Raw genomic sequence first — 13708 nt, forward strand, 5'->3', positions numbered from 1 at the left:
GATTTTTTTGTCTGTTTAAACAACTGGGTTTCAAGTCAGACTATACATGCTACAAATGTATATCACCTATTTAAACAAGTCAAAAACTTTGGAAAAAAATAACTATTTGCCTACCTAACTACCATCATTTTTTTCAAAATGTTAGTGGAAATACAGGCTGTTTTTGACAATATTTGAACAGGGATGGAAATTAAAATTTTCAAGTTTCAATTTTGGTGACACAGTGTAAATTGATCAAGCAAAAATGTGGAAAAAATTAGAAGCCCAGCTCAAATTTTAGGACCAAAGGCTACTTAGTAGCCTACAAAGTGAAATGCCTTGCAAATTTCCATTCCTTAAATTATTATTTCCATAGGCCTAATGGAAATTTAATATGTTACTAAAGGTATTTTAATAGAAGAAGGGTAAACTTGGGTCAGCTTATATTGTCATCTTGTCGATAAAATAATCTTTCCCATTTTTCATTTGTTTTTTGTTCCTTTTCTTGATTTTTTCGTAAAATGTCATAAAGAAGATGCATAAAGATTATCTGCAAATTTGAATCTGAGGAGACTACTATTTCCAGCAAATTTGTATATCTGATTACGTAAAAGTTCTTTTCTGGAGCTCACTTAGTATCATCCTTTAGCAGTTTAGTGTTTGTTTTTAATTCAATTTTAGATTTTAAAACATTTAAAGTATTTACCGTACTTTCACTACTACAATTACTTGACAATATCCTCATCTAAATCTATGTTACAACATAAACAATAAATGTCATAATAGTCACAATATTAAGATATCAGAAAACTCATTGATTATCGTTGCTGACTCATTCTATAAATGACTTGACTACTATGAAACTATACCACTCTGCAGACTTTACCTTCCTATTTCGTCTCCTACATCGTAATCATCTTCAAAAGGCGTCTGTTGAAATTCCATATTATCGAACAGTCATTGTGAATGTTTACTTTAACTCTCCATGCTGCATAACTATAAATTTAACTAACTTTTCTAACTTTTCGCACAGTGAAATTAGGATGTTGTTATCGGCTGCTTTTCAAAACCGGAAGTTTCATGCGTCACATGATACAGTTATAGTTTTAATCATCCTTTTGAAAAAAAGAGACAACAACGTACTGATTATAAAAAATGTAGACTTTCGCGATAGCCCATGTTTTAACTGGTGTAGGTTTAGTATTTGTTCTTATGGTTATAGAATGAACAAAGGATGAAAACTCTTCGTTTATCATATTTGTAAATCCCCCTACCCTAAAATATGGTTATGATATTCCAGGTATTGGTGTAGATGTGTTTGATGACTGTGATGAACCTCGGATGGTAGAGGGGTATATGTGCACGACAAAAAACCCATAAAATAAGAATGCATATCACGGTGAACCTGGTATAGTTTTTGCCATTAACGTTGCACGAAAGATTAAGTTTGTGATATATGAGTTTTTTCCTCCAGTATTTAACTAATTCATAAAACATCATATAGGGAGATGTGGTATGAGTGCCAATGAGACAACTCTCCATCCAAGTAAAAATTTATAAAAGTAAACCATTATAGGTCAATGTACGGCCTTCAACACGGAACATTGGCTCACACCGAACAGCAAGCTATAAAGGGCCCCAAAAATAACTAGTGTAAAACCATTCAAACGGGAAAAAACCAACGGTCTAATCTATATAAAAACGAGAAACGAGAAACACGTATGAACTACATAAATAGACGACAACTACTGTACATCAGATTCCTGACTAAGGACAGGTGCAAACATTTGCAGCGGGATTAAACGTTTTAATGGTATCAAACCTTCTCCCTTTTCTGAAACAAAAATATAGACTAGTATAACATCACAACATAGAAAGACACACTATAAAATATGGGAGGCTTAACTCAATCAAAAAACGTAAATTAACACACAATGACACACAAAGCCTGGCATCCTGACCCAATCTAATACTTCGTCGATACCGTCGAGCAGTGAGCCAGGATCCCAGGCTATCAATTTCAAAACACAGTCAGTCTCTAATTATTATCTGGAATTGAAAAGTGTGACATACGAACAATATCTCACTATACAAATCCTTGGCCAAGGATTACTATCCAGTGCCCTCCGAAGATGTGCATTATTTATCATTTTCTTGTATTAAATTTTTTTAACATATTTTAAGGTCTGAAAACACACTTGTATCCAAAGATTTGTCTTGCAACTGAAAAAAATAACCCCTTGACAAAACAACTTTTTATATTTTAAACAATCTAGAATTTTCGAACCTAGCTGGGAGAAAATGTTCTATTAAACTAGACATATATATATATGTCTCTGTATCTACCAAGTATTAAACAACGAGTGATCGATCAGTGCACGCAGGATCAATCATCAAAAATTTACAATTCATCCAAGAATTTGTATAGTAATATACAAATCCTTGATTCATCCAAACTAAAATTTTATTAAATATTTCATAATTCAAATTAGCGTAGTTCCACTGGCGGATGCAGAGGGGGGTTCCGGGGGTTGGAACCCCCTCTTTTTTTGGACGATCAATGCATTTGAATGGGGACATATAGTTGGAACACCCCCCCCCCCCTTTTTAAATGGCTGGTTGCGCCCCTGAGTTCTGATGTTGATGTTCTAAGGAACAAATTAGAAAGGTCATCTCTGTGTAAAAATAAGATTAAGTGCACACAATCTTGCTATAGAAAAAGGGCGACATTTAGGTTTACCCACCAATGAACGAGTTTGCAATGTATGTAAATCGGATGAGGACACGTAGAAGGTGAAAATCACTTTTTACTGAATTTTGAAAAATATTCTAACTACAGAATAAACTTTAAAACTATTATATTAAATATACTTCCTACAAGTTATAGTGAGAATCAGGTAAATATGAAATGTTGCATTAATAGCAATTTTTTAAAAGTCCTGAAAGTGACTATAAAAAAGAAGATGTGGTATGATTGCCAATGAGACAACTCTCCACAAGAGACCAAGAGACACAGAAATTAACAACTATAGGTCACCGTACGGCCTTCAACAATGAGCAAAGCCCATACCGCACAGTCAGCTATAAAAGGCCCGGAAATGATGTTCTTATATACGTAGATGTCTGGATTATAGAAATGAGATTTTATCTTCTTAATTATAACATATTATTTCATTATACTGAATTCATTGTAATAATGTACTGAAATATGGGCATTTGTCATTTAAATTATTGTAATTGTGTTTGTGCCAATACAATATTTGTATTTGTATTTGTATTATCATGCACATAAAACAAATTACTTGCCTTCACATATGACTATCGGTGATTTTCTTTAGCCTTCGATACGGGTAAAAAGCTTTATTCCAAATAATTATTTACATTTTATTACTTTGATCAAAAACTTAAGTTGTAACTCCTTCAGTCAATATTAAACCGTAGATGGTTTTGCTTATTATGTCTTTCCATCTTTCCATGGAAAGACATTTTGTTCTGACTGGAACTATTATAGTATAATAGTCCCAGGTTCTGATTATTTAGTTTTTTTTCGACACTTGTTTCTGAAATGCTGCTTTTGTTTCGCTATATGTTGATAAGATATTCGGTATATGACATTGAACATTTATTGAGTTTTTAAACTCACCGTTTTTAACCGAACAATTGATATGAGATCCTTGACATTTGACCATGGAATTTAGGTCAAGATCAAAGTTTAATTTGACTTACTAGCTTATATTTTGATCTTACTATAACTTTATATTGATACATAATAAAGCTATAATGTCTATTGCATTAGGATGGACGACATACGACTTTGTAAAGAGTCATCTGAAAGTGACCTTGTGTAAACCGGCAGTTGTAGTTTTTGCACTAATTTCATGTAAAAGTAAAGGAAACCAAACCTTTCAGAATCAGCCTGAATCAACATGTTATATGAACCGAAAGTACCATTGTGTAAACTGAAAGGAGCAAATTATCTTCATTATCTAAGATAAAAGTATGTAGAAGCCATAGGTACTTGGGGACAGGACAATTTTTTTTGGCCCTCCCCCTTTTTTTCCAAAAAAAAAAACCGTTATTTTTCGTTTTCTATTAATTTCAATTATTTTCGCGTTTTTCTGTATTATTCATCGGTCACTGATATATAAACTCATCATAGATACCAGGATTGAAATTTTGTATTTGCGCCAGACGCGCGTTTCGTCGACAAAAGACTCACCAGTGACGCTCGAATAAAAAAAAGTTAAAAAGGCCAAATAAAGTACGAAGTTGAAGAGCATTGAGAGTGACCGCTGTGGATAATAAACTTGGAAAAAATTGTCCTTTCCCCAAGTACCTATGGTGAGACTCTGAAAGTGATATTGTATTTTCATTTATTCTTGCCTTTTCTTTTGTTTTTAGCATATAATGTTTAATTATTAAGACAAATTTTAGTGACACCGTTGTAGAAAAGGCTGTAGAAAATGTTTTTATTCTATAATATATGAGCTTCATGTGTTGTTGTTTTTTGCGTGTTTATTTTAATTTCTTAATTAATTCATAATATAGTAGTCCCAGATTTATAATATGACCGTAACTGTCGGTTTGTGAGACTCTAAAAGTTATATTGTATTTTTTTTAACATATACTGTTAAATTATTCAGTTTCGGAGTTTACTACTAATCTTCAATAGACCAGAGCGAGTGTATAGCATGATTTTTTTAGGCTTGTTGAAATTGATTGCGTGCATTGCGTGGTCAGTTACGTACATGTGTTTAGATTGATTTACTGATGTACAACACAGGTAGAAAAAAGTCTATTTGATTAAGTTCTATGGACTGCCACAAAGGTGAAGTGTGCAATGCTTGCTTATCACAATTCTAAAAAAAGCTTAGATTCGGGTGAGTTTTTTGTTTCTTTAATTGTGCTTGTTTTGTAATGGAAAAATAATTGAACTTGAGAGAATACCTTAGAAATACATCATGTACACATGGGTTACAAATACATAATTAATTTATCTAAAGGATATATTCATATGAATATATTGGTGATACTTATTTGAGAGCCTTCCTAAGTATATTAGTTTCCTGTAAATAGTAACGCACAACTAAAAGTATGTGAGTATCCGGAAAGAAGGTGTTTCAATGAAAGATCTATGACTCCTTGCTTTCCTGTTTTCTTTGCGCATCATATTTTGAGTAGACTAAAAGAAAGTGTTTAACATCGTCTGTGACTTTACAATGTTCACAAAGGAGTAGGCCCGGTATGGCACCTTTTTGGCCCTAAATTATATCATTTTAAAAATTTGTTAAAAATGTAAACTTTTAGCTATTTTTTTTGGAAAGAAGAATAATTGTGTTTAACAAATATGGGCTGTTTTTAAACAAACAATACACATGCATCAGGTACTAGCATAATTAATTCATTAAAAATTATTGAAATCTTCACAATTTTAGCATTTGTGCTTATTTTGGACGTTTTTTTTTTGTTGTCTCAAATGGAAGTGACCGCACTTCTTTGCGCATCATATTTTGAGTAGACTAAAAGAAAGTGTTTAACATCGTATGTGACTTTACAATGTTCACAAAGGAGTAGGCCCGGTATGGCACCTTTTTGGCCCTAAATTATATCATTTTAAAAATTTGTTAAAAATGTAAACTTTTAGCTATTTTTTTTTTGAAAGAAGATTAATTGTGTTTAACAAATATGGGCTGTTTTTAAACAAACAATACACATGCATCAGGTACTAGCATAATTAATTCATTTAAAATTATTGAAATCTTCACAATTTTAGCATTTGTGCTTATTTTGGACGTTTTTTTTTGTTGTCTAAAATGGAAGTGACCGCACTTGTGCGGTTCAATCTTAAGATTTAAATGTAATATATTATTTTGTATTTGATGATACGTAACATATATATAAAGGTTGAGACTGAACACAAATGCGGCCACATCCAAAAACTATCTGAAAAGTGACGTTTTGTGGCAAATGATAGAATTTTCATATTAAAGCTTGAATTCAGACGTCTTTAAGGCTCATTATAACAAATGGACAAAAATGGCTGTATTTACACCTCAAAAACTACTTTGAGTACAGACTAACGTGTGTAGTTGGAAAAGTTTTAAGGCCTGGCATCCACTAGATATATAAAAGTTAAATGCATTTTGTGTTTCAGAAAGATAAAATCTTTTTTGGATTTTGATTGGCATTTTTTTTTTCGTTCCTGCTGTTGATGTAAAAATGAACAAACACCTGAATTGCATTTGATACTGTCAACTCTGTTACACCCTTTAACTCACCTATAGTTGTGTAGATATCTATTGTCTGTCTATTGTCTATGGTGTACCATTTGGTCAAACGGTATTTTTCAGTATCGGTTAACCGCTATTTATATGTCGGTTAACCGCTATTTTTATCGGTTAATCGCTAATTATATGTCGGTATCCGCTATTTTTATCGGTTAACCGCTTTTTTATCTGTTAATCGCTATTTATATATTTTATTTTGCACTTTTAATATGACAAAATGTATTGGATTGCATGGATTAGAGCTATTTTCCTAATGCTTGTAATTTAAAGGTTTGGTTGGCTTGCTTGCATTATTTGACTTGTATAAATGTTTGCTCAAGCAATGTAATTAAGATTGACATCTGCAATCAATATAGATAGGCGGGGCTTCAGCTTGAATACATTATTATACTTATTGATGCCAATCTTAATTACATATTTCTCCCGGACATCAAATCTATGATACATTTTCGATATAATCGAATGAAACTGTTGATGTTATTCAAAAACTCAATGCTTTAATTCAATATTTTTTAATAAATCACTTGAACAATGTTATTTTTCTTTTAATTGTATTATTGCAAATGTTATTGAAATTTAAAAAAAAGGGGGGGAGATTCAGCATCCCCTTCCGATTTATGACCGATACATGTTACAAGTTGTGGTGGTATAAAGTAATGGAGATAGTTATTTAGTTAAAAAGTATATATTGTTTTATCGAGAAAAAAACGTATTATGAATATTCGTAAAGATTCCCTTATACAATAATCGATGTTTTATGCCAGGTTTGGGGAGGGTGAGCTAGCACTTTTAAAGTCCGACTTGGCGTGAAAGTCTTATTCATACCCTATTAATATGTATTGTTCTGAATATGCATTTTTTGCCCGATTCAGTGGCGGATCCAGAACTTTTTGTAAGGGGGGCCCACTGACTGATCTTAGGGGGGGGGGGGGGCGCCCCATGCTCCAGTCATGCTTCAGTGATTCCCTATATAATCAACCAAATTTTTCCCACAAAAGCCTGAGGGGGCGGGCCCCCAGCCCCTCCCCCCGGATCCGCCTATGCAATTGGACGTTAAAAAGACATCAATCATCAAGCATCCATGTCATTTGGTCTCGAGTAAATAGTTGTATCATTAGCAATAATATACCACATCGCCATATGTTTTTTTTTTGGATTTCTCTTCAAAATACTATACATCATATAAGCACTCAATTTTGGTTTGTAGATATAAGAAGATGTGGTATGAGTGCCAATGAGACAACTCTCCATCCAAGTCAAAATTTATAAAAGTAAACCAATATAGGCCAAAGTACGGTCTTCAACATGGAGCCTTGGCTCTGCCTCACACCGAACAGCAAGCTATAAAGGGCCCCAAACGTTACTAGTGTAAAACCATTCAAACGGGAAAAACAACGGTCTAATCTATATAAAAAAAACGAGGAACGAGAAACACTTATGAACCACATCAACAAACGACAACTACTGAACATACTGTATAAGTATTATAATATACACTCATTCAACTTTACTAAATGAAACAGTATGTACACTTCTTACTTCAAAAAAATTATGTTAATACACAAATTAACAAAAAATCATTTTACTCATAAACAAAGTCTCAAGGGCGCAAAAAAACCCAGACTGGTAGTTAGACAACAAAAATAAATAAGCTTAGAAACACATAAAGTAGCTGGTGAAATTCTAATTAATATCAAGACCAATACCCGGTTTGGACCTGCGTCGCTGCATGTAATTGATTGACGTTGCATGTATACTCAAGCATAACTGATCATTCCCTTTCATTGAAGACAAGAAAACTTTCTTTGTACAATGAGTGTTTTAAAATTTCCTACTATCCACAAATGGTAAGTTGCTGCACGGCAGATGTAAAATTTGCTAACTCGCTACAACGCAACACTATCAAGCTGTAGACAAAATATAAAATCATTCCCTTTAATAGGAGCCATGGAAAGTCTGATGAAAATGTTCCTTGTATGACTATGATTAGTGTTGTAAAATTTCAAATTATCGGCAAACAGGAAGTGGCTGCACGGTGGATGTAAAAATTGCTTACTCGCTTTAACTCAGCATTGTCAAGCTGATTACCAAATAAAAAATGTATTAAACCATTCCCCTTTATAGAAGCCAAGAAAACTTTCACAAAAGTTTCCTATCCAAGGTCTTTCGGACGGACAGACAGACAGACAAACAGACAGATGTATTTCTAAATGCATTTGTCAGTTTTTATATTTGAAAAAAAATCATGAAATAAAAACAATATCTAATAGACGTATTTACACTTGTATGCAAATTTGTCCGCCATTACGTAAAATCACACAGGTTCCCGTAAACTTTGACATCATAATTCAAAACATTTGACGTCACAATTAAAAAGTGATTGTTGCCTGACGTCAAAAGGTGATTCGGAGTAGATCTAAGGTCATTCGGAGGCAAAATGTAGCTAATTACCAAAAGTGTAAATACGTTTATATATACTCAGGGTTTTCTTAAAAGTATAATAAAACTGAAAAATCATTTCAAATTCCCTTATATGTATGACGTCATGTCACATACAAAACATCTACATGAGGTACATGTATATAATTAAGTGTATATGATATGGCTTTTTCAATATCACACACCGTATCAACCCTCAACCAATATAATCCCTCGAGCAGAGCTCTTGGGATTATATTGGTGTCTCGGGTTGACACGGATGTGATATTGAAAAAACCATATGATATTCTCTATATACCAATCAAAGTACGGCATAGAGAAAAAAATATATTGTACGCTCAATATACATTTTGTGTGCTCAATATAATTATATTGTGCGCATAAATTATTTTTTGCGCTCAATGCAAATATATTGTACGCACAAATAATTATTTTGTGCGATCTATTTAATATCATATTGTGTGCTTGATATAGCTATATCGTGCGCACTATATAATACATTGTGCGCTCAAATTCATAGAATTTTCACGAGGTATACCGCTCTTATGTATACTATTCAGTCAGAATGAAGTATTTTATGAGGTTTTATTTTGACGTTGGGTTAGATTACAGCAACATTAAACATATTTCACTCAAAAATAGCACATAAAGAAATAGAACAGGGATGTAATTTATCGCTTATACTTTGACATAGATTTTAATAGGAAAATCCTTTACTCAACAGTCTTCGGTACAATGAAATCGACAACGAATGCGCAGCAGTTTCAAGATAATGCCTATAATGGTATTTTAAATAATGTCGTATGGGTGGCGGACATCTGTGTGATATGGATTGTTGTTGAAATGAGACTTTGACAGTCAGGATTCTACTTCGTCAAAATTATCTTCCCATTACGCCAGTTCATTTTTAATGGAAGCCATTGTACGGATGACGCGCTGCCAATTTAGCTCTTGAAAACCGATAAATTTATCCACATAGCACCATTACGATCCTTATATGCCAGTTGTATTTTAAAAGACAAATGTATCTACTAGCTTATGAGCATCAGTTAATGTACTTGTCTGCATTCAGTCAACTTAAAACTATTGTCTGATCGGTTGTCAGGTGGAATTTTCGAAAATTCATAAACATTTAAAAAAATTCTAATTCAATATTTCATGGAAGGGCAGACTAAAAATTTTCAGTGGTTGAAAACTATAAACCCTAGATATCACACACAAAAAATTAAAGTTTTTTCGAAGATATGCATTTTTAAGATCCAACTTAAAAGTCTGTTGTCGAGTACTTTTAGTAAAAATTTGCTATTCAAACACACCTACTCTGTTTTTGTGATTCATTAGAAAGGTATTTCACTTGACCCATATATTTCATTTTTTTAGTACTGTGAATTTTCGAAGTTATAAAGTCAACCTGTAGCCTTGATATATAAAAATGATAGAATCTGAAGCGAGATGATGTATCAAATACCTTTGCTTTTAACGTTTTCAAGACAAAAAATTCAACTCAAACACGCCCTAACATAAAAAGGTGCACTCGATTTTCTCTATTCGATGCAATTAGTACCCATTTATTGGAATTATTTCTTGAGTCACATAATGGAAGGGCAGAAACGAAAATTTTGGAACAAAGAGATTGATATGTTCTTCGTCCGTGGTATTATTTTTTTTTAAATCGGAGGTTATGCTTTTTTTAAGATCCAACTGATTAGACACCCATGTCGTCGACTTGATATCGAATTATTCTGCTTAATTATGTAATAGATAAATTGAAAACTTATGCAAATGGTGTGTTTATGATAAAATACTTCGTAATTTAGCCGAAAACTGTCATCTTATTTGTTTCTATTAACTTTTAAATTTTTTTTTACTGTGGTAAACATTACAGTAAGCATTTATCGCCTTCTCTAACAAAGAGCTTAGATTCTTTTGTTCTATTTCAACTGGGTTTCCGCCTGGTGAAGATTTTGTTTGAGATCACCTGTCACAAAAAAAGAAAATCATTTGGCATATGTGTCAAATATGTTAGTCCGTCCATTGTTCGCCCCCTTTGCATGTATTTTCAAAACTTCTTCCTCTTATTAATACTATTGCTACCACGTCTCACTATTAAACATGAAACCTTATGCAATTAGCGCGTCTGGATTAATTTTCACAAACAACGCTCAGAATAGATATTTGAAAGTTAAGGATATATATATATATATATATATTGGTCTTTTGGAAAATTTTGTTTGTGCTGTATTTAGACCCCTCTACCAAGAAATTTGTTTTGCATGCACACGTATAAAAATTGCGGTTTTTATCCAACGCAATCATAGGTTTGAACGTTGTTTTCAATTTAGACTTGCATATATATATATATATATATATATACAAATCATCCAAAATACCAACAAAAAAAAAGATATTAAAAAGATAGCCAAAAACATCTTTTTGTGGCTGTGGTTTGTACTTTTTACCAATCGGACGAGTCCAACTGATTTTTACAGTTTTTACATTTTGTACTTGTACTGTTTAACCATAATTCCATGTTAAGCAGAAGGTTAAGCGCTCGCAAACATGTTTAATCCCGCCACTTTCTGCGTGCATGTCCCAAGTCAGGCGCCTCTAACTCAGTGGTTGTGGTTGGTTGCTGCCTGTCATATTTGTTTTTCGTTTATTTATCCAGCATGAATGAAGCTGTAAGTTTCCTCCGATGAACTGTTTCCACTATGTCATGTCGGGACCATTTATATTTTTAAGCCCGTACGATGCTCTATTGTTGATCACATCAAATTTCTTTAGTTTCCTATGAATAGTTGTCTCATTGGCAATCAAACCACATCTCTCCTTACTAGTATTTGTATAAGGTTTACTTGGTCTAAGGAAATTGGAACTTTATTTTCTTAATCATTTCAATATTGATCGACGAATGAATGTTATAACTAATGTTATAGACTACTTGGTCTTATGACAACCTCGCGATCAACATTTCATAAGCAGCGACAACGACCAAGTGGTATAGTTTGTAAAATAGCACTTTGTCAATACGGGGTGTCCGAAGCATTTTACCCGGGTTGGCCATCATCAGGAACATCAATATAAAAGTATATACTTATAGCAAGTGTTCTACGACTAATCTTTCTGTACTGTTAACTAGTTCCCTTACTTCTGTTAATGAACTGTTATTAATTTTGTGTTACAAAGCATACGAAAATAATGGAATGAACTATATTTGGAGTGTCAAAAAAATCTTAGTATGTTTTGGATACTGATGGTTCGTTCAATTCAGTCGACATTTATGACTCTGAACACTACATTACCACACAATTTTATTAAACAGTAGTTCTCTCATTTAATTGAATGGGCCTTTGAAAACTCATATAAATCCTTCTTCTGTAATGAAAAAGGTAAATTTCCTAGATATATTTACTGTAACTGTGATGAGGGGATTAATGCTTTAAATTTTCTTCTTGAAACATTTATGTACGCTTCGGCAATCAAATTTTTTCGATAGGTTGTAGGCATTCCTTCGGACACCAATTGCGCCCATTTAATAGCAGACTGGTTAAAATCCTTACCGTTACCTTGATTATATTTTTGCTTTAAATAATCAAGAATTTTCGCATTTGCATTTTCGACGGAAATTTACCAAAAGGAACTTGCTTAAAATAAATCTAATACAGACAGCAATGATGGTCTTTTTCTAGATTTGCATATTTCAGTTTCACACGGGAAACTCTATATAAAAAAAGAGACATTTTTTTGTTCTAAATTGTTAATTTTCCTTTTGTGGACGTTGATGTTCCTTTTGACCCTTATTACGGTGTGTATTTTCCACAACTTGTTCGCTATATGCCGGCGTCTGTTGTCGCATTTTAGATTTCAATTAACGTAGTTTATGTATAATTGATAATTATTAAGTTAGGGATTTCGTTACCACTAATTAATTAAAAACCTTCACCGAATTCTTTCATAGATACAACGATTTGGTTAGGAAGTTTGGCTGTGCCTGTAGACTTCTTATCACAAACGGGATATCACATCCTAAGTTTAACGGTGATGTTGTTTATAAAGCCCGGAAATTAAGCTACTATCCATGTTAACAAATTGATACTTTGCATTAATATTTTCTCAAAGGTTATCAATTTAACATAGTAGTAGGATCCTTAAATATTGATTTTATTGGTACTAACATTGATTTTGTTTTTGAAAAATTAAAACCTAGTAACTAAATATATATTGCTATAAATATACAACTATGAGAACTCATTATCCTACATCCTGCCGATACTGTTTACTTATATTTTGGCATTGCACAAGGTCATGCGTTGAACTCGGACTGTTTCTTTACACTAAATCCATTGGATGTGTACTGATTGACACTTGTCATCTACAAATGCTACATGCATGGTTAGAATTGACAAGATAATGATCCTAATTGGTAAAATAAACACACAAATAGGATTTAATTTCAATGTTTATACATTAAAACTTAACATACCACTTTTTGAATGAAACGAAACATTGAACATGAAAATTATGTTCATGTCATTGACATTATCCATAATCATCGATATTGCCCTTTAAAACCCTTTTTTTTTTGTTTTTTCACATTTAAATCCTGTTTGAAACCTATAAGAAAATTTTAATCAAACTGGATAGAACTGATTTCGACCTTGTTAAAAAATAGGTGATTTTGATATTTTATTGGTTGAAACTTTATAGATAGGCAGTATTTACATGACTGAAGCCCAACTATGAAGATTTATATTATGTTATTAACTAGATGTGACGCATCTGTCTTTCACACAAAATGCATATCTGTCAAAGCCAGTGACGTTTCTTTGGTTTCTGATGAATAGTTGTCTCATTGGCAATCATACCACATCTCTCCTTATGTGTATAAAGTTTACTTTGTCTGAGGAAATTGGAACTTTATTTTTCTAATCATTTCAATATTTGTCGACGGAAATAGATACAATTTATGTTATTACATCCGCCACTGAGAATATCTTATTATA

The 13708-nt window shown here is 32.6% G+C and overlaps 1 protein-coding gene across 4 annotated transcripts in view; it reads right to left on the reverse strand.

Annotated features, from left to right (window-relative positions):
* The window catches only part of LOC127733238 (death-associated protein kinase 1-like), a 90174-nt gene extending 89112 nt beyond the window's left edge, over positions 1–1062 (reverse strand). For 3 of the 4 annotated variants that reach the window (XM_052242547.1, XM_052242549.1, XM_052242546.1), the window contains exon 1: positions 866–1062. In XM_052242547.1, the coding sequence (XP_052098507.1) occupies positions 866–924 (59 nt within the window). In that variant the 5' untranslated portion in view covers positions 925–1062. Of the gene's footprint in view, positions 1–685; positions 793–865 lie in introns of those variants that run through there. The other variant, XM_052242550.1, reaches the window with a different exon arrangement.
* Between the last annotated feature and the right edge of the window lie 12646 nt (positions 1063–13708).

The sequence above is a fragment of the Mytilus californianus genome, unplaced genomic scaffold (genome assembly GCF_021869535.1).
Source record: "Mytilus californianus isolate M0D057914Y unplaced genomic scaffold, xbMytCali1.0.p SCAF_3, whole genome shotgun sequence".
Lineage (NCBI taxonomy): Eukaryota > Metazoa > Mollusca > Bivalvia > Mytilida > Mytilidae > Mytilus > Mytilus californianus.